The sequence below is a fragment of the Centruroides vittatus genome, unplaced genomic scaffold (genome assembly GCF_030686945.1).
Source record: "Centruroides vittatus isolate TY-2023 unplaced genomic scaffold, ASM3068694v2 contig_1788, whole genome shotgun sequence".
NCBI classification, from domain to species: Eukaryota; Metazoa; Arthropoda; class Arachnida; order Scorpiones; family Buthidae; genus Centruroides; species Centruroides vittatus.
Window position 1 is genome coordinate 26,609 of NW_027121095.1, and position 20,690 is coordinate 47,298.

Sequence of the window (20,690 nt, forward strand, 5' to 3'; positions counted from 1 at the left end):
CATAAACCGGATTATTAAAGACAAACGGACTGCCGAATTATCGGGCTATAAGCTCGATGTTTCTATTCAAGCAGCCGAGGTAGACAGATCGAGAATACTAGAGAGCAGTAACACAATCTGAAAAAACACAACATCCGTCTTCTCTTAAATGCATTAAAAACGATTCCACCCACATCGATTGAATCGGCAAGGGAATTCTTGGTAGCAAGATTTTTCATTAGAACTACATCGTGTGATTGGAGAATTGACCATCTTTGCTTTTTAAAATCTTATAAAAATTTACAATAATATTTCGTATTATGTTTTATTTAGAAAACGAAAATTACAGTAGAGCGTCGATAAGTGGAACCAATGGGGACTGGGGTCCTTCCAGTTAATGATTTGTTCCAGTTTCCGACTTTGTACGAAAAAATACATTAACCTGTCCGATGTTCAAATTTTTCTCCGTTGCGTATCGCTTCCTGTTGAATTTTTCTCCGTTGCGTGTCGCTTCGTGTTGAATTTTCGTCGATTTTAAGCCTAACGAAAATTTTTATAATAATCATCGAGGCTATCGTATCGTTAAAAATTATTTCTGCATTTTGTACAAACAAAATAAATATATTAAAGAATATAAAAAACATGAAAAATTATACTTTAGAAGTAAATTTAGTATCAAAAACATTCGATTCAGCACGACACAGTCCGACTGAAAATCGTTCCACTTTCCGGCCATTCCACTTACCGACGTTCCACTTATCGACGCTCTACTGTACCTTTTAAGTTAGAAGTTTGATCTAAGTTCAATTTTTTTTCAAATTTTCAACTCAATTCAAAGCATTTTGTTGTATGCAGTTTTTAGCAAACTTTTTTCCATATGTGAAAATGTATACGTAATTCAAAGGAAATTTTTAATGTATATCTTACACGGCATTATTAATATGATTTTGGAGGTTGCGGAACGTTTTAAATTACTTTAAAAAATTAAAAATAATCATATCACTTGATTTCGTGATATTTTGTATATCTTGACTCTAATATTAAATTTAGGTATGCGATTGTTTTCACTTTTTATTTTTTTATAGTCTTCATCAGTTATCAAATTTTTTTTTTAAATCTTCTTATTCTTTATTTAATTCGTTTTGTATATTTTTTCTTGGGTCCTTTTTTAATAATTTATAATCACCACCTGGTATTAATTCTGTTATAATGTTATTCTTCTTTTCGGATTCTATGATTATCGTTTGTTTCGTTTTATCACCTTGTAGTAATTCTAATTTATTCTCTGTTAAAAATTTTTTAACGTTATTTAAATTTCTTTTATAATTTTGTACTTTATCTATCGTCTTCTTTTTTAGTTTTTGATTTTTTATGGTGGTTTGCATACCTTTTCTTGTTTCTTCTCTTTCCTCCTCGGGTATTTTCCAAAGTAGATGCTCGGTGAACACAGCAAAATCTTTTTTTTTCAATTTCTCTGGGCCATTAAAATTAGTTCCTAATTCGATTGTTCTTCTTATTGAACTCGGTATTGCTATATTTGTTGTATTCACAATCAGGTTTTTCTCCCATTCTTCTCTTTCTTTAAGTGAAGGGTAACCTATTTTTTTGATTAGTTTTTTATACGTATTTTCAAAAACTTACCGGTAGACTTTATCTCTATTTTTTCTTTCTTCTTTTTTCTCAATAACTTATTTCCTGAATTAACTCTCATTACTGTGCCAATACACCAGTACAAGGTCCTGTTAATAAATAACGTCCACGTAGATGACTATAAATAATAATAAATTTTAAGGACAGTAAGGCTTTTCTAAATAAATGATTTTCTATTTTTTCGTTACTAGAAGTAATCAAATCGACTAACTTCGTCCAAGGAAGTGCAGTTGTACTGTCCGATAGTTCCATATTTAAAGTTGCACATGAAGGATTCAAAGTAGAGTTTTCACTTACCGGAGCATTTGATTCCACTCTTCGTGGTTGAGTATACTCGATAATCAAGTTGCTTTCACTTTCAGTTGATTTTGTATTAAAAGAAGATTGCGTACTTCGGTTTGCTGGTGGTCTACCTCTTTTCGTTGGAGTTTTTTGAAGAGGACCTGGGTTCGGCTCGATACCGGACATTAGTAGTAGTAATTGAGTCAATTTTAAACGTAAACATTGTTGAGACATAAACAGAAAAAGTGAAATGGGTAAAATATTTTCCTACATAACAAGGTGCAATCAAAATCTCACCAGTCGCCATGACGAACGGAGCGCCCCCATATAGAATATTATTTAGATTTATTTGTGAATTTTGAGTAATATCATTGATAAATCTATGTGTATATTAAGCTAAATTACTATATTTTTCTAATATACAGTAAAATCTCAAAGGTTGGATACAAACATTTTGTAGCTTCGTAATGAAAAGATCTAAACTTCATAAATTAAAATGTGTTGTTTCAAATATTTAATTTAAAAAATGATTTTTTAATTTATGTATTTATTTGTTTTTTACAGATTGGATTGCTAAAATGGATAAGAAAGATAATAATTTCAAGCCTCCTTCGAGATTTAAAGTAACTAAAGTGGACCTTGATGTCGAGAATCAAGATCAGTCGGTAGCAGACAATCGTAACGAGGAGGGAACATATCAGCCTCAATTGACTCACAATTCCAATTACTCCAATTCATACAACACTCACAGTCTTAAAAGTTTAAGGCAATATACGAGAGAAGCTCTACCGCATTTAGATCATTACAGAAATACCCTTTCGCTACATGCTCATATCAGCCGACCCACTTTAGACAAATTACATTTGGGAGATGGCTCCATCGTCAGAGATCACAACTGGCAGAAGTCTGTGGAAAAGTTGCCAAAACAAACCGAACAAATAATCAAAACAGCTGTTAAGTTCGGATGGATTCAAGGTGTATTGGTAAGATGCCTTCTAAGTATATGGGGTGTTATGCTCTTTCTAAGATTGTCTTGGGTCGTTGGCCAAGCAGGTATCGGTTTAGGATGTGTGGTAGTTTTGCTTGCTACAGTTGTTACAGTTATCACATCTCTTTCAATGTCAGCCATCTGCACAAATGGAGAAGTAAAAGGAGGTGGTACCTATTATATGATTTCACGTAGCCTTGGTCCTGAGTTTGGTGGATCAATTGGCTTGATATTTGCGTTAGCAAATGCAGTTGCTGTTGCTATGTGTGTAGTGGGATTTGCCGAAACTGTTACAGACATCATGTTAGAAAATAAAGCCCAAATTTTTGAAACAAAAATGGATGATATGCGAATAATTAGCTGTGTAACAGTAGTATTTCTGTTAGGAATTGCTATTATTGGAACAGAATGGGAAACGAAGGCTCAAATTATTCTTTTTCTTATCCTTTTAAGTGCCACGGGAAATTTTATTATTGGTAGCCTTCTTACACCTACAGATGCTCAAATAGCTCAGGGATTTGTAGGATGGAATATTGAGCTTGTAGCAGAAAATTTTATGCCGGGGTTTAGAGATGGTGAAGATTTTTTCTCAGTTTTTGCAGTATTTTTCCCTGCTGCAACAGGTATACTTGCAGGAGCAAACATATCTGGCGATTTAAAAGTAATTGTTTTTTATTCCTTTTTTTAAAAAAATAATATCTATATTGAAATTATTGCTTTGTGTTTTTTAGAAATACATCAAATTTTCACTTGACATCATTGATAGGTTCTTGAAAACTGCAGTTTAATAGAAAATGATGTATAACAAAACCAGTTTTACTAAAGACTAATTGATATAAGCAAGATATAATGTGATTAATATTATATTCTAATTGTATTCTGTTTGCAACCACCAGCATTTATTTCCCACCTTATAGAATCAATTTTACTGTTTATAAAGAAAATTAGACACACTTGTAATCATTTAAAATTATTGTTATTTGTATCTTTCTTCAACAACATTATAATGAAATGATGTTAAGTGAGGACATGCTGTACTTTAAGAAAACACTAAGATAATTTATTTTTAAACCAACTACTGTTTTTGGTATGAAAATGATGAAACATTGAATTATATTATATCCTTAAACCTTGTTTCATTTATAATTAGTTTTAATTTAAATTTTTATATAAAGTTTAATTTTAATTATTTAGTTTAAAGTGCAAATTATGTTAATAAAGACTCTTTCTTTTAGGATCCTCAGAAATCTATACCTAGAGGAACACTTTTAGCAATATTGCTCACAACAATATCATATTTATTATTTGCTGTAGCAGCTGGATGTACAGTTTACAGAGATGCTAATGGAATGGTAGAATTTGTTCATAACAACACTTTACATCTTCTGAGAAACTGCAGTTTAGGAGAAAAGGGAGTGTGCCCTTACGGATTAATTCCATATTATCAAACAATGAAATTAGTTGCTGCTTTTGATCCATTAACATATGCAGGTATTTTTGCTGCCACTCTTTCATCAGCATTGGGTAGTTTAGTCAGTGCACCAAAAGTTTTCCAGGCACTTTGTAAAGATAAACTATTTCCTTACATCCATGTTTTTGCTAAAGGATATGGAAAAAATGGAGAGCCTCGTCGAGGCTACATTTTGACATTTATAATAGCTTTGGCATGTTGTGCAATAGGTGAACTGAATGCAATTGCACCTATAATATCAAATTTTTTTTTGGCTGCTTACTGTCTGATAAATTTTTCCTGTTTTCATGCTTCATTTTCAAGATCTCCGGGATTCCGTCCATCTTTCAAATATTATAACATGTGGCTTAGTCTTCTTGGAGCAATACTGTGCCTTGTTATCATGTTTATAATAAAATGGTGGGCAGCTCTTACAACATTTGCTGTTGTAAAAGTTTTGTTTATCTACATCTATTACACAAAGCCAGATGTAAATTGGGGATCATCAACTCAGGCTCAAATGTATCAAATGGCTCTTAATGCTGTTATAAAATTAAATCTAGTTCCAGATCATGTGAAAAATTATAGACCACAAATTCTTGTTCTAACTGGAAGCCCAAATAATCGTCCTCCATTGGTAGATTTTGCTTATACTATTTCAAAAAAATTGAGTTTAATGGTCTGTGGTCATGTTCTAATAGGAAATCATTCTCAAAAAACAAAAGCATTGTTAAGTCAACAAGCATATCAATGGCTTCAAAAACGAAAAGTAAAATCATTTTATGCAGTAGTTCAAGACAGTTTTTCACATGGTGTATCATCTCTGACTCAGTTAGTTGGAATTGGAAAATTAAAACCAAATGTGATTTTAATGGGATATAAATCAAACTGGCAAGAATGTGAACCTAGTGAAGTACTCGAATATTTTAATGTTATTCATGATGCTTTTGATATGCATATGTCACTTGGAATCTTGAGATTGAAAGAAGGATTAGATTATTCAGAATATGCTGATGCAGAAGAACTTGCAATACCTATTACAAATGATAAAAGTTCATGTTTCCCTGTGCAAATCGGTATTCCTGAAAATACCAGCAGAAGAAATATATCATGTTTTCAGTTGTCACAAGCTGAGAGTTCAAGAGAATCATCACCACCTTCAACTCCATCAGTACAGGGAATACAGAAGTCAGAAGGAGTGTCTCACAATACTCTTGGTCAAAGCCCATCTGTTATAAATAATTCTCAATATCTGAAAAGCCCAGTAAAAGATATTCCAAAAGAGGTATTAATGTCTGCTAATCAGTTCCAACGAAAGCAGAAGAAAGGCACAATAGATGTCTGGTGGTTATATGATGATGGAGGATTAACAATGCTGATTCCTTATTTGCTTATTAGACGATCTCAGTGGGAAAGTTGTAAGCTTCGAATATTTGCTTTAGCAAATAAGAAGAACGAATTAGACAGACAGCAACACAATATGGCTGTTTTACTTAGTAAGTTCAGAATTGATTATTCTGATGTAACTGTGATACCAGATGTTACGAAATCACCACAAGATTCCAGGTAAGAATACATAATAGTGAGGTTGCAGCCGAAGTTTTCAACGCGAAATGTGAATGTAGGATGTTCAGTGCCGCCTTCCTCTAAGCCTAGAAGTTTGACAACGGCTTTTGGAATGTCAGTGGAATCATGCTTGACATTCCAAATGCCATTATCACATCCTACATTCACATTTTGTGTTGAAAACTTCAGCCGCAACCTTGCTAATTTCTTGCTCCATATACTAAATTTTAAAAAATATTAAAATAATTATTAATTTAATACTTAATATGTATTTCTAGTAAAAAAGAATTTGAAAACATCATACAAAAGTGGAAACATAATACAGAAAACAAAGATAACTTTCTTATAACAGAAGCAGAATTATTAGCATTGAAAGATAAGGTACTTAGTATTATCAGTTTTATTGTTATTTTAATATTAATACTGAATAAGTTAAAGTTCATTGCAAAATGTTAGAATAATCATCTTTTTAAGCATTCAAAGTTTCATTTGTATAATTTTTGTTAAATTAAATGTTTTTTTTAATTAATTGTAAAGATGACTAAATAGAAAAAAACTACAGTAATGTTTTTTAAATTATTTAAAATGGTCTTTTGAATTGCAAAAATAACAAATTTATAATAAATTAAATAAGTTTGTGATATTAGAATTAGAATTAGATTTTCAAATTTTAAAGTATTTTAATTGTGAAATCTTTTATGATCAGTATAAATATGAAAAAAATTTAAATGTTTCTTTTTCTATTTTAGAGTAATAGGCATATGCGATTAAGAGAATTACTTCTGCAGCATTCAAATGAAGCATCTCTCATTGTCATGACGCTTCCAATGCCTCGTAAGAGTACCTGTTCAGCACCTTTGTATATGGCATGGCTGGAAATGTTAACCAGAGATATGCCACCTTTTTTACTGATTAGAGGAAACCAAACAAGTGTATTAACTTTCTACTCATAGAAGATTGCTCTATAAATACAGAAGAGTTCCTACCCCAGATTGTAACCATAATAGCAACAGTCTGAACTTTAACTTATTTTCATTTACTTAATTGTTAATTGCCAAATGAACAATGTTTATTTTTTTTTTTTTTTTAAGGATTGGAGTTTTCTAATCTTGACTAAATAGTCACCAAATAATCTATTCATTTGGAAAGTCATCACATTGATTTCATTAGTAGCCTATTCCATTATGTTGTAATATATTTCATTTTTTTTCTATTCATAAATATTTTATAAAGAAATTTAAATCTAAATATTGATGAGAGAAAATTGATCCTCATCAAATTGAAGAGGGAAAGTAACCTCTTGTCTTGTCCTTTTTTACTAACAAAAATTTCATCAAATTGAGAATGAAAATATTGGTACTGTGTAACAAATGGGTTAAAATGTCTTCCAAATACCCATAAAAATGTAGATATATACTGTATATGTATATTGCTTATTTTTCATAAATAAAATATTTAAATTAATCTGAATTGTAGATATGATCACTATAAATTATAAACTTTTTGAAAGTCTTAATTATTTTATTACCAAAACCATTTTTATATTAAAATTGGAAATTACATCAATTAAAAACCCCGGCGTAAAAAATACACCTAGGAGAGTTTTCAAACTTTTACATTGGCGCCATCTGGATTTCACAATACTAACTAACTACATACAAAAGTAATATTTTATATTTAATATACAGTATTACAAAAATAAAACATTTAACTTATTAAATATTACACAATAATAATTTTTTAATTAATGATAAATAACTAAACAATGAGAAATGAATTTATTTACTGAAAAAATGCTTTTAAATAATGGAAAACTTTTAATATTTTTTTTAAAAAATGAGAACAAAAACGTTAAAAAATCGAAAATGACAAATTTATTTAAAAATAAAATCCAAAATATATACTTCTATGTAGAATACAAACAGAAGAAAACGATGGTGTTATCTGCTTATGTGTAGGATGATTGTTCTCAAGAAAAAAAATTAAAAACCCCGACGTAAAAATACTCTGTTTTCAAACTTTTACATTGGCGCCATCTGGATTTCACAATACTAACTATCTACATACAAAAATAATATTTTATATTTAATATACGGTATTACACAAATTAAACATTTAACTTCTTAAATATTACCCAAAATAATTAGACAGTATTATCTATATTTTTTATTACGATAACTTTGATAAATTTTATAATAATAATAATAGTAAATATACTTTCATTATTTTAATATATTTAAATTTTAATTAATGGTAAATAACTAAACAATCAGAAATGAATTTATTTACTAAAATAATGCTTTTAAATAATGGAAAACATTTAAATTATTTCAATTTCTTAGCTAGCTTCTACGTCATAGGATCGTCACAGGAAATAGAATGGCGTCACCTTATCTGTTGCAGGTGTGTCTACGGTCACGTGACCTGTGACGTGGCCTTCAGAAACACGTGTTTTTGTTTTCAATATTATATTTTGTAAATTACTTAACAGAATTGAATAAAAATGTATAGAATTACAAGAAGCGATGTATAACAAATATATAAGAGCATAAATTAGTATAAAAACTAAGAAAATTATTATAAAATCCACAAAAGTGACTTCTATACATCGCATACATACGATTAAAAAAAAACTTGAATCAGAAATCATGAAAACTATAACAGAAATATGTAATGAACTCAATAAATTTGTGATATCACAAAAACTAGCAAAAAAATTAAAGAAACAGAGAGAAAAACGATCATTTACCTCAGTACTATCATGACCTTGAATAGACTAAGTGGTAAGTTTATTTAAAAAATCAAAAATGACAAATTTATTTAAAAATAAAATCCAAAAAAAATATTACTATGTAAAATAAGATCAGAAGAATATAATCGCGAAAACTGCATACTTCTAAGATGCATAGTTCAAATAAAAATGGTTGTTATTGCCTTCGTTGTCAGCCCGGCAGAAAATTCTGCCGGCTGAGTGTACCAACTTGAAAACGACCCGGCAGAAAATTCAGCCGGGTCACGTGAAACGGGTTATACTGCCGATTTTAATTCCTAAACCATAATGAATACGAAGGAAGTAGGCTCTAAACATCGAAGGGCCCTATAGCATATTTAGCTTAAGGGACTAAAATTTTAGCTTGTAGCGCTCAATATTGGGACAGTTTCCAACATTAATCTAGTCAATCTATGCAATAGCCATTTCTGTATTTATTCTTCTGCGGAAGAAAGAATCAACGCATGATCTGATGCATAAGTTGAATTAATGTGTCGGTTCTATCTTCTATTTCAGAAAAAGGAATCACCAACGGCGCGATTCCCCCCAACTGGGAATTGAAAATAAAACTATAGAGAGGTTTCATGTCGACATCACGAGTGACGTCATGAGCATGCGCAATTGTCCAGCGCCATCTTTGTGACTTTTGTGACTTGTTTACGTTTTGTGTGTGTTCACGTGCGCTTTAACTGGAGTTCTTGTGTTGTTTTTTTTCGTCGCGAATATCACTATGGTGATTTGTTGTGTAATTGGGTGTAATGCTAGTTCACTCAAGAACAAAGGAACATCATTTTTTAAAATTCCCGGCATTATTTGTCATCAAGGATCCCAAACTGAGGAGCTTTCACGACGAAGGCAAACTGCATGGCTCTCGAGAATTAACCGGAAAAATTTCGTTACGAATAAAGTGAATATCAATACAAGAGTTTGTCAGAAACATTTCATTTCAATATTTACGTTAATAAACACTAAGTTATATTTTAAAACCTAAAAGAGTTTACTGATTTGCTTATATTAATTTAGTTAGGTATAGTGCATTTATAAACGAATAACTAATGTAATTTCAGGCTTTAGCTAGTGCAAACTTATAAACATTACACGTTAAAACTAAAAGCAAGTAGGCTTATTATATGCTAGTTTCAACTAGAAAATAAAGGTACTGAACAATTTGAATTAAAAAATTTCCACAGCTGTTTTTAATTAGACTTTTACTTTCAGACAAAAATTCTTAGTTAAGAAATACGTAAAAACACGAGTTTAAACAAACAAAAGAAAACATATCTTTCCAAGCAATATTACTTCGCTGTTATTCATTACTTTTACTTTTATATCAGGAGAAACCCAGCCACTTGTTAAATAGTTATGGGCCTCTAAAGATTTATAAGCTTTCATTTGTGACAGGGTGTAGAAATTTGTTGTCAAAACCAAATAGTTTATAATGTCACCAAATTCTACTTTCGGCCACAACTCTTGATCTACGACGAAGTCTGATAAACTGGCTTCGTATGGATCGCCTTGAAATAACGAAATTTTCTCTTCGTACAGAGCTGCATCTCGTCCTGTTAGACCGCTAGAATAGCCCACAAGAAAAGAATCTTTTTTAACTTAATCCATGATAATAGAACTGCAGTATTTTTGTACGTTTAAACTAAAAAAAGACGTCGAATAACAGACCACGTGCAAGCTAAGCGAGCGAAAACTACCACAAAAATGGCGAATGGGCGGAGCAAACGTGTGTTTTATCACGTGACATGCGACCTTGAAACCTCTCTATACAATCGTGTATTTCTTTGCGATTTGTATATGGCAAGTCGAAAATTCCCACGAATTTTTGGACGGGCCCGTCAAGCCCTGTTCCTCACTACCTGGTCCTCCCATCGTGGGCCTGGCCGAACCCATAATAGGCTTGTTAAAAGGCCCTCTTAGTGCCCGTAGGGCGGGAAGAATAAAAAAAAATCGTAAAGAATTAAAATTATTTGTGTAGTATAAATGGTAGATTAATTTTTACATTTAGACAATATTCAATCGATAAAAAGTAATAAAATAGAATTATCAAGCATATTTGATTTATTATTTTCCTATTTTTATGTTTAATTAACTTACGTCACTGTAAAATTTTAATGACGATGATATAACTGAAACCATTAAATCGAATAATAATTATTTAATATTAGAGTCAGATAATATCAATTATCGTTATTAAAAAAACAAGACTAAATTTCTTGAAAGTTTTATGTTTATATAAGGATGCGAAAAATTTCTGTAGGTGATTGTAAACTCCACATATGAACCGGTGCCATATTATTCTCCGCCATCGATTTCCAATTGCACCCATTGTGTTCTTTGTTCTCTCTTAATACGGTTTCTTCTACTCTCGAATTATTTATACATGGGGATGATTCCGACGAAGAAAAGAACTCAGATTTCCGAGGGATTATGCAGACAGATATTATTTGGTGAAATAATTTAGAAAATTCGTCCTTTTGTCGCGTATCATGAAAATCTGATAATTCCATTTTCCAAACAGAGATGTTATCTTTATTTTCGATTATCGTATTTTTGCAAACAGTTTCAGCTTCCGGGCACGCATCAAGCTTTCCTTCTATTTCCAAGTTTTGAATTTTTATTTCGGAACAACGTTCTTCGCTTCCTTTCATTTCCAATTGATTACCTGCCTGCAAGGGAATTGTACTTTTTTATCATTATAAAAAGAATTAAGCCAATTCTTTGTTGATAGTCATAAAATTAAATTCTATATAAATTATTAATTTTGAATAATAATATCTTCAAGGTGTTCGTAGGAATTATAATACCCTCTATCTAATACTTTTTTCACTTTAAATTCTATTCTAATACTTTTTTCGTATCCTTTATGGGTTTGGCCGGGCCCACAATGGGGCGACCGAATGGCCAGGGATGGGGATATTAAAATTTTCTGGGGTTTTTTGACCTGTTCGGATTCGATCCCGGGTTCCCGGTAGAGGAAAGATGACGTCTTAACCGCCTTGTTCATCCACTCATCCACGATTAATACCAATGGCGCACTCGGGATTTAATCTTGGAGAGCCGAATTGAACGGATAAAAGAATTTTTAATGCAAATTCAATAAAATTTCCATCGTATGTGACCGCTAATTTATAAGTATTGTAGAAACAAGACAAGACACAATATAAATAAAAAATGAATTTTACTTAGGAAAAGATTTTTGGAAAATTTTCTAATGTTTGTTTTCCTTTTCTTTGTAGGGTGCCAAGACCTCTTGGCTCCCCCACGGGTGCGCCACTGGTTAATACTTATAAGAACATATAAATCGTATAAAGATATGCAAATTTACTTAACTTTTCAAAGATTCCTAATTTTGAGAAAATTTTTTTAATTTATGCAGTGAAATTGTATAACAAGAAATTTTTGAGGGGTTTTTAATTAAGAAAAGACTAAGATATTAATAGACAAAATTTCAGAATCAAATATATAGCCTATGAAATTTCATTATTTTACATTTTTAACAATTTAACGAAAGTGAAAACCTCTAAAATCATCATTATTATTTTTTAATGGATGTCCTTCCATGTAAACGATTCTACAGTAGAAAAACTATTTTAAACCTTTTAAAGATTTCTGGACGATTATCTATACTAATGTTATAAAGAGGTAAAGTTTGTAAGTTTGGATGTAGGAGGTAATCTCCGAAACTACTCATCCGATTTCAAAAATTTTTTTACCAATATTTAGAATGGACCTTCAGGGTGGACATTATTCCGTTAAACATTCATAGAAATTAAAAGGTATCATCTAAGTAAGCGTTATGTTTTTGGTGTCAGCGGGTGGCGAGGGGCAAGACGCGTACGTAGTGGCCGGATGGCCGAGCGGTCAAGGTGGCAGCCTACCGCTCTGGGGGACCCGGGATCGAATCCGAATGGGTCGAATAATCCCCAGGAATTTTTCGGGGGGTGGTCCGTTCGGATATGTCGGGCCCCGTCCCTCACCACCCGGTCGCCCCATTGTGGGCCTGGCCGAACCCATAATGGGCCTTCTAAAAGAGGCCCTCTTAGTGCCCACAGGGCGGAAAGAGTTAAAAAAAAAAAAAAAGACGCGTACGTATACGAGATAGGTAACCGCGCAGCCAGTCGCGTGGTCGGCGAGATACGCAGTGCACGTGTCCGAACTTGTAATCTATATAAATAAATAATGTAAATGTTCGTTTGTTTTTAATCTCAAATCTCCGAAAGTTCTTCACCAATTGTTTTGAAATTTTGACACAACGTTGCATTCGAATACGCGCGTGTTTTTATATAATATAGATGTCGAAGTTCCCCCGCGGGGGAGAGGGAGAAAATTAAAGCTTACCGTGAAGAACTCGGCTTCTATTATACTATTTTAGGTGTGGTTTTTTGCGTTTTTGATTGCCTTTTAATAGGGTACGTCAAGACAATGTACACTAAGAAGAGATTTTTTGAAATTTCCCCGCGGGGAAGTGTTATACATTTATAATAAATACATTTTGAGCCACAACAACGCGTGGCCGGGTCTGCTAGTTTTAAATATAATGAAAACTTGAGTTGTATGAAAATATTGAACATAAGCAACATTCTATGCCGAATTTAAAAATTCCACGCCCGTGAAATGTTTTATATGTGTTCAGCAAATTTTTAAAATAATGATTCATCAATCGAAATAATTATTCTAAATTTCTTTTTGATGAAAGTATGCAAACTAATCGTGTGGAATACTGTATATCCTAGAAGCATAGCATTATTTCCTCACAAATTTTCATAGTGGAAGGTGATTTGAACCCAACACACCTGACACCCTCCCTCATTAACATTCAACGTCTCGCATCCCGGTTCCTTATATAACTTATAAACTGTATAAAAGTGTGTAAAAAAGTGCCCAGAGAGCAAGCGCGAGCAACATATGGACATATTCGGCCATAGTAGGAGTTTCATCTTCTTTGGGACCGAATCTCACTCTGTAATGTCGCTAAAGAAATTGGCTGGGACCTCAAAAGTACTTAAATTTCATATAATATATAAGAGTAGATATTAATTAACTCATTAAATTGTATGTTGATTTAAATAATGTCTAAAACAATCCATTGTGAACCTACCGTCCATTTTGCCTGATCTCTTAATAAATTAAAAATTTCGGTTTTGAGTATGAATGGAGGATCGTAAATATGTTTCATTACTTTCATTAATCCTTGCCTAAATCGATTTAATTGCGCACGAAGACGTCGATTCTGAAAAATAAATAAAAATTTATTGAAAAATATTGTTAAATTCTATTTCATTTACCTCTTTTCCAATGATGTGATATAACTTGAAAATAAAAATCTAACTGTAACCTTTTTTTGGTAGAATATTTTTTCGTCGTTTATTTTATCGATTTGTTTGCTGTGAGAAACAATTCGATTTTTCATTTCGTTGTTACTTTTTTGGAAATGAATCAACTTTTCTTCTAACTTTATACAATAAAATTGAAAAAGTTTATAAATGATGACAATGGGTAAAGATTTTAAATTAAAAAATTTGTAGCGACAATTCATTAAAAAATGAATAAATATAATTCAACAACTCACTGTCTGCTTTAAGTTTTTTATATTTTCTCTTCTCTGATTGTTTTCTTCCTTCTGTTTTTGAATTTGATTGCAATATTTCATTTGAAGTTCTTTATTTACATTTTGAATCAGATTTTTCAATTTTTCAGTTTCCTCTTTCATTTTTTCGTTTTCATCTGTAATCTATTTTCATTATAATTTGAAATATTAAAATTATCTTATTTAATACACGAAGTAATTATTAAACATACTAATCTAAGGTAAAAATGGTTTCAAAATAACTGAAGAGACTCTGATAAGTTATCAACCTGACGTTTATGTTTAAATACTTCTCTTAATATACTTAATACTCATTTTCCTTTATTTAAACAATTATGACGCGTAAAAAGCAAAAGAATGGGTTAATTCTTTGGATAAACAAAAGATAGGGGTTTCGGGTTTTCTTTACTTGTTTATACCTTAATAGGGGCCAGTTTTCCATAGGAAGTCCTCCCGGAAGCACTTCCCCCCGTGTTTCGTGGCCTCATCCCACTAAGCCTCAATCCTCATTTTTATATGCGCTAAGAAGACCTCTTTTCGTGCCGGCTAATCAGATCCAAAACTAAGAAAGATCGGAACCCGATACCCAAGCCAGATTATCAAAAAAGAAAAAATTCTGCAAAATCTACTTTTTAAAACTCTTTCCACGTTGTGGGCACTAAGAAAGCCTTTTTAGCAAGTCCATTGTGAGTTTATCCAGGCCCAAAATGGGGCGGCCGGGTAGCGAGGGCCGGGACCCGACATATCCGGAAAGACCATCCGCGAAAAATTCCCAGGATTTTTCGACCGTCCGGATTCGATGCCGGACCCACCTTAACCTCTTGGCCATCCGGACGACGGCAAATTCGACTTCGATTCTTAAATTTTTTAGAACGAAAACATACTCCGTGTATTTTGAACTAATCCAATATTACGTTGGCCTCATTCATTGACGTGATTCACTTCAGTAGAAACAGACTTAATTTGTACTATCGAGTAGTTACCAGAAAAAGCAGAAATCTTGAAAGCCCAATAATCGAGTGGATAAATCCACCGAACGTTGGTAGTCGCGGGTTGGCGCCTGACCAACAGGTTGGCCACGTGGAATTTTCCGGATTTTTTTTCAAGTATTTAACACTTGAATGTGGGCCAGTTTCCTATAAAAGTCCTCCAGCGAAGCTCCCTAGGCAAATTGCCCGTGTATTGCCTTGCATTCTATAAAAACTAATTCCGAAATCTCGAAATTTTCGTAGTAATTACAGAGGAGTTCTCCTAGATCTAATTGTGTGTGTTCATTTTTAGTTTTAAATCGAAATTATGATTTATAAAATTTACCGTTCTTATTTTATTTTTTAAGAGTTTTTGTTCTTTTTTATAATTCGTTTTAATTTCTTCAATCTGTCTTCCAAATTCAATTTTTGTCATCAATTTACTTTCAAGATGTTCCTCCATTTTGCACAGCTAAATAATTTAATCAAAAATTAAATTGATAAAACACTGAAGACGTTTTAAAATCACTCACCTACCACTAGAATTTCTTCAGTAGAAAATCCTAAATACGTATTAGAATTTCAGCATATATATGAAACATATACTGTACTAACTTATTTTCCCTACCATTCTGATTTTTCCTCAATTTTTAACAAGATATTATTACGATTTTTTTAGAAAAAAGTATTGTTTACATCCGGAAATTCATTACTATAATATTTGGCGAGATTGAAGTTAATTTTCAATGATGGAAGCTTAGATTTTAAGTGATAAAACCCATTGCTTGTAATGATGTAAGCGTACTCCATAATCGCAGCCATCTTTTCACCATTTTTTTTCCTACTTAACTTCATATTACACCGAGAGTTGATCCTCAGTTCTGTCTTTATTTAAATATAGTCAATTTCTGTGTTGTATGTCTTACAACTGTATAGAATCCAATCCATATCTTTCCTATTGGAAGATTGGTAGAAATGAGTAGTTTAGTAAGACTATTTCTTGTACAGTACTTTTAAAAAGATCCCATTGTTAATCTTATTCTGTAAGAAAATCTTCAGAGAAAAAGCAGAATATGGTGAAAACTGCTTAAGGGACCATCTGCATTCGACCTGTCAAAAAGACCCTTTTTGAAAGAACCGTGGGTGGTCGCTACAGACAGGTCTTACTGTATTTATATGTACAAAAAGTAGTTCAAAATTTAAATATTGTGTTTCATAAATAAAAATAAATTATGATTTAAGATGAAATAAAATTGTGTACACTTTATTAATTTGCTGTGATAATTCAAAACACAAAACCTCCATATATTTGTGTAAACAATTATATGAGGCAATGTATTCACAATAAGAAATAACACAAGATTTACTCCTCGAATTCATTTCTCCAAACAGAAACACCATGGAATGGACAAAGGTATAATTAATTTCAATAAACTACAAAACATATTTTATATAAACAAAAAACAAGAATATTTGAAACAAAATTATAAATTTATTTCTAAAGTAAAATACTTTTGTTGTATAATTTAATTCAAAAATTATCCATTAAAACAATTTTTTACAAATTAAAAATACAGTATGGCCAATATAAATGTCACATTTTGTCTTTAAGATAAAACAAATACTTACATAATTAAGTACTATATTAAAATAAGTACAATATTCTATTAAGAAACAAGAATGATTCTAAATTAGAGTATGCAAGTACATTTTGTAACACTAGATCTAATTTTTTTAAGTTTTCAAAAATGTTCAAGTCCAAATTCATAATGTTGCCTTATTAAATTAGTTATATCTTAAGTAAAATACAAATATAAACACATTTCGAGTTAATGACCATATTTCACTAAAATTATAATGTAAAAATATTAAAATAATTGCAAAATGTTATCTCTTCTTCTTCATACTCTTATATGATAAAGTTGTTGAAAACTGTAAGAAAAAAAAATTAAATGTAAATTTTATATAGAATAAAATTTATAATTTTATGATAATAATATGAAATATCCATAGAAACTGACAAGACTTGGCATTATGCTGATATATAGATAAATAAATGAGATAACTGCTTACTTTAGAAAGCCGAAAATTTTAAGAAATGCTTAATTCTTTCATTTCATTCCCATCGGTATTCCTGCAAAATTAATAGAGAAATGAGAGAAGTTTTCTCTAGTTCTACTCGAGCCACAAATCAGGAAGAAGCTGTTATGGCCAGCTTATTCTGATAACATTGTTAGGGAATGTGTTGATTGTAAATGAAATGTTTATAAGTACCTTCATCTTTATATAATACATTCAACAGAATATTCTATTAAACAAGAGCTTGTATGTTGAAGATAATCATATAATTGGTGAAAAACATTTTATTTTTAAAGCTTCTGGCTTCCTGAACTAAACATTTACCTCATTTATTTATGAACATATTCAAGTTACCTCTTCAGCACTTCTGGAACTGGCATGGTCTGGTTGTGCTATTTTTATAATCTTTTGTTCTTTTTCTACAGAAGGCTGTTTCTCTCCATGTAATGTTATTAATAATTGTTTAACTTTACCAAGTTCCTAAAAATCACATCATAAATATAATCTTACAATATTAATTTTCCTAGTTTTAGTATTAATTAATACTATACATATAAAAAAAGGAACATACTTCTCTATTATTTAAAATTTTTTTCATTTCATCTGATAAATTTTTATTAAAATTTTCCAGTTTATGATATTCTTCAGCTAATTCTTCTTTCTGTTTTTGCAATGATAAAATCTCTTCACGCAGTTGCTGAATTTGTATCTCTTTCTCTCTTACTGCATCCATTACAAGAGAATGTGGTCTTTTAGTGAAATTTATGAGATTGTTTGCAACAACGAGCTAAAAATAAAACAAAATATAGTTAAGTTATAAAATATATAAAATTTTACGTAAGTTTTTGGTTGATCAAAAATATTTATGTAATGATTTTTATCGGGATGGTGCATATGGCGGCTTCAGATTACATCCAACCTGACTTTGTTAGATAATTAATCCCAACCATTGTTATTTGCTAATTGCAGCATTTTTGTTAGCATTCTTCTGTACACAATTCATCACATTTCATTTTTGTGTGCTTGACAGCAATAGTATAAAATGGCTCCGTAATATCTTTCAAAAGCTGTACAATTTAATCTACTCGTCGTAAAACCTTTTATTCGACTGGCAGGAGTTTAATTTTTCGTGTAAATTTGGACAAATGTTTTCAACCAAATTAACAATTTTTCAAATTTGGTTTCTGATAAAGGTAATTTCTTTCTTATTTGGCTCATTTCAAATTCCAAAATAGAATGAAAAATCAGAGACTTGAAACAGACTTATAATTAGGTTGAAAATGTTTGTCCAAATTTACACAAAAAATTAAACTCCTGCTGGTTGGAATAAAAGGTTTTTTGTGCTGAGTAAAATAGTATAAAATGGATACATTCTTAAATTCATCTCTTTTAGAAAATAAATATGCTTGATTAAATTTTATCAAGCATTCTAAAATTTTCATAGTAGGAAAAATGCTTTTAAACTAGTCTTTATATTTTTATCAATATTTTACTTTCAGTGGTGCTGAAACTAAGCCCTCAGGCCAAATCTGACTGACCCAAAGCACATGTTAAATCCAACCCATAAACATATTTGACACATTACTTATAAATGATAGAAATAGACATTACATTTTTAAAAACCAAACTTGAAAAATTACTAGTAGATTTAGTGATAGTTCAGATTCTGAAAATGAAGTCCCATATTAAAGTGAATGGAATGATAAAAATGTTGATGAGGGATTTATATTGCAAGAAAATCTGAATGAATCAGAAGATTATAACATAGAAGTCCAGTCAAAAGAACCAAGTGATATTGAACCTAATTCTGATGATCAGGAAATCATTGAAAATGAAGACTCTGAAGAATATACTGTCAGATAAGATATAAAATGGTTCAGTAAACCTATAAAGAGTTCTAGGCATCTTGCAAGAAATATTTTGAATATTAAACCTGATATCACAGTTTAGACGTCAAGTTGAGCATTTGTAGAAATTTTTAATTTATTCATAAATACCAAAATAAAAGACATTACACGCCTTTACACTAATAAGGAAGCTGAAAGATTTTACTCATTGTAGAAAGAAAATCATCTGAATTTACAAGAAAATTGGAAACCATTAGATCATGTCAAATTGGATTGCTTTGTAAGAATTCCTATCAAAGCAGGTACTTTGAAGTGCAAAAGAAAATCGGTTAGAGAAATGTGAATCACTGATCTCTAAATATGCAACTCTTGATTCCAGCTGTGATGTTTCAAGACAAGTTTATGGCAATATCCTTTTTTTTTACAATAATAAACTAACCAGAGCTGACAAGTTAGCTGCAGTTACAGATACCATATTTGGAATTTATTTGTTGAAAACTGCAAGAATCTTTTGAATCATACAAACATTTGACTGTTGATGAGCAGCTAGTTTCCTTCAGGAAACAGTGCCCTTTTAGACAGTTTATAAAATCTAAACCTGCCAAATATGGCATCAAAATTTGAGCAGCTGCAGATGTTAAAACTTCCTATCTTTGCAACTTTCAAGTGTATACAGGTTGTTAAATTTCTTTCCTGTCATTACCTATGTGTGTAGCAATGATTTGTATTATATAACCTTTGTATTATTTTTTCTTATAAAAATAAATGGCCATGACATGGTGCCTCTATCGAGCCCGCCACTTTTTGGTTTGGTATAACTTTGGAACGGACCAACGTAGTCGTGTATGATTTTTTAAACTTATTTGTAAGGTACCCTGCTCACTATCTGCGAACACATAACTTGCAACAGTGATACATTTAACAGGTTATGGGCCCAGACACAGGTATTTACTGAGTGAATAGTGAGACAGAGTTTTATTTTACGTAACGGGTTTATTTAGCATACATGTACAAGAACAAAGACAAGATGGCCGACAGTGTGAAGTTGAACAGGAATAACTATCCGGCTTGGAGGTTTAAAATGGAGCTGCTACTTATTGACAGTGACTTATGGGATGTTGTATGCAATCCACCACCTGAGCCACAGACAAATGAATGGAAACCAAAAGATGGAAAAGGAAGAAGTAAAATCGGACTCATGGTAGAAGATTCGCAATTACAGCTCATCAAAAAGGCAAAAACTTCAAAGGAAATGTGGGAATCGTTAGAAAAACATCATCGAAGATCAACACTTACACAAAAAGTAAGTCTGTATAAGAAATTATTTCACTTAAAGTATGAAGAGGGGCAAGATATGGAAAGACATTTAAATAGTATAGAGGATTTAGTAGATGAGTTAACTGCTTTGGGAGAACAAATGAGTGACAGACTCATGAGAATTCTTATGTTGGGAAGTTTGCCTGATAATTATAATACATTAACGACTGCTCTTGAGGCAAGAGCAGATACGGACCT

General features: G+C 31.4%; 2 protein-coding genes across 5 annotated transcripts in view; one reads left to right on the plus strand and one right to left on the minus strand.

Annotated features, from left to right (window-relative positions):
• Window positions 1-2,521: 2,521 nt before the first annotated feature.
• Window positions 2,522-7,106, plus strand: LOC136969448 (solute carrier family 12 member 2-like). 2 transcript variants are annotated; one of them, XM_067263603.1, is made up of 5 exons: window positions 2,815-3,560; window positions 4,135-4,579; window positions 4,838-5,915; window positions 6,194-6,296; window positions 6,665-7,106. In XM_067263603.1, exons 1-5 carry the CDS (start codon window positions 2,925-2,927, stop codon window positions 6,866-6,868), a joined length of 2,466 nt encoding a protein of 821 aa, XP_067119704.1. In that variant the 5' UTR covers window positions 2,815-2,924; the 3' UTR covers window positions 6,869-7,106. The 2 variants fall into 2 exon arrangements, with proteins under 2 accessions (XP_067119703.1, XP_067119704.1); XM_067263602.1 differs by having other exon boundaries at window positions 2,522-3,560; window positions 4,135-5,915.
• A 3,675-nt stretch (window positions 7,107-10,781) lies between these two features.
• The window catches only part of LOC136969465 (uncharacterized protein PF3D7_1120000-like), a 44,333-nt gene continuing 34,424 nt past the window's right edge, over window positions 10,782-20,690 (minus strand). The window contains exons 5-11 of one of the 3 annotated variants that reach the window (XM_067263631.1): window positions 17,900-18,115; window positions 17,683-17,808; window positions 15,596-15,721; window positions 14,264-14,425; window positions 14,030-14,146; window positions 13,793-13,924; window positions 10,782-11,360 (exon numbers count right to left, since the gene is read on the minus strand). In XM_067263631.1, coding sequence (XP_067119732.1) covers window positions 10,923-11,360; window positions 13,793-13,924; window positions 14,030-14,146; window positions 14,264-14,425; window positions 15,596-15,721; window positions 17,683-17,808; window positions 17,900-18,115 — 1,317 coding nt within the window. In that variant the 3' untranslated portion in view covers window positions 10,782-10,922. The remainder of the gene's footprint in view (window positions 11,361-13,792; window positions 13,925-14,029; window positions 14,147-14,263; window positions 14,426-15,595; window positions 15,722-17,682; window positions 17,809-17,899; window positions 18,116-20,690) is intronic. The other 2 variants (XM_067263632.1, XM_067263633.1) reach the window with 2 other exon arrangements.

What these genes read in the sequence shown, in the direction of transcription:
- LOC136969448 (XM_067263602.1), top strand. Translation starts at nt 2,925, where the DNA reads ATGCTCTTTCTAAGATTGTCTTGGGTCGTTGGCCAAGCAGGTATCGGT. An exon ending in ACATATCTGGCGATTTAAAA is followed by an intron (nt 3,561 to 4,134) that starts GTAATTGTTTTT and finishes TCTTTCTTTTAG; the next exon opens with GATCCTCAGAAATCTATACC. An exon ending in TATTAGCATTGAAAGATAAG is followed by an intron (nt 6,297 to 6,664) that starts GTACTTAGTATT and finishes TTTCTATTTTAG; the next exon opens with AGTAATAGGCATATGCGATT.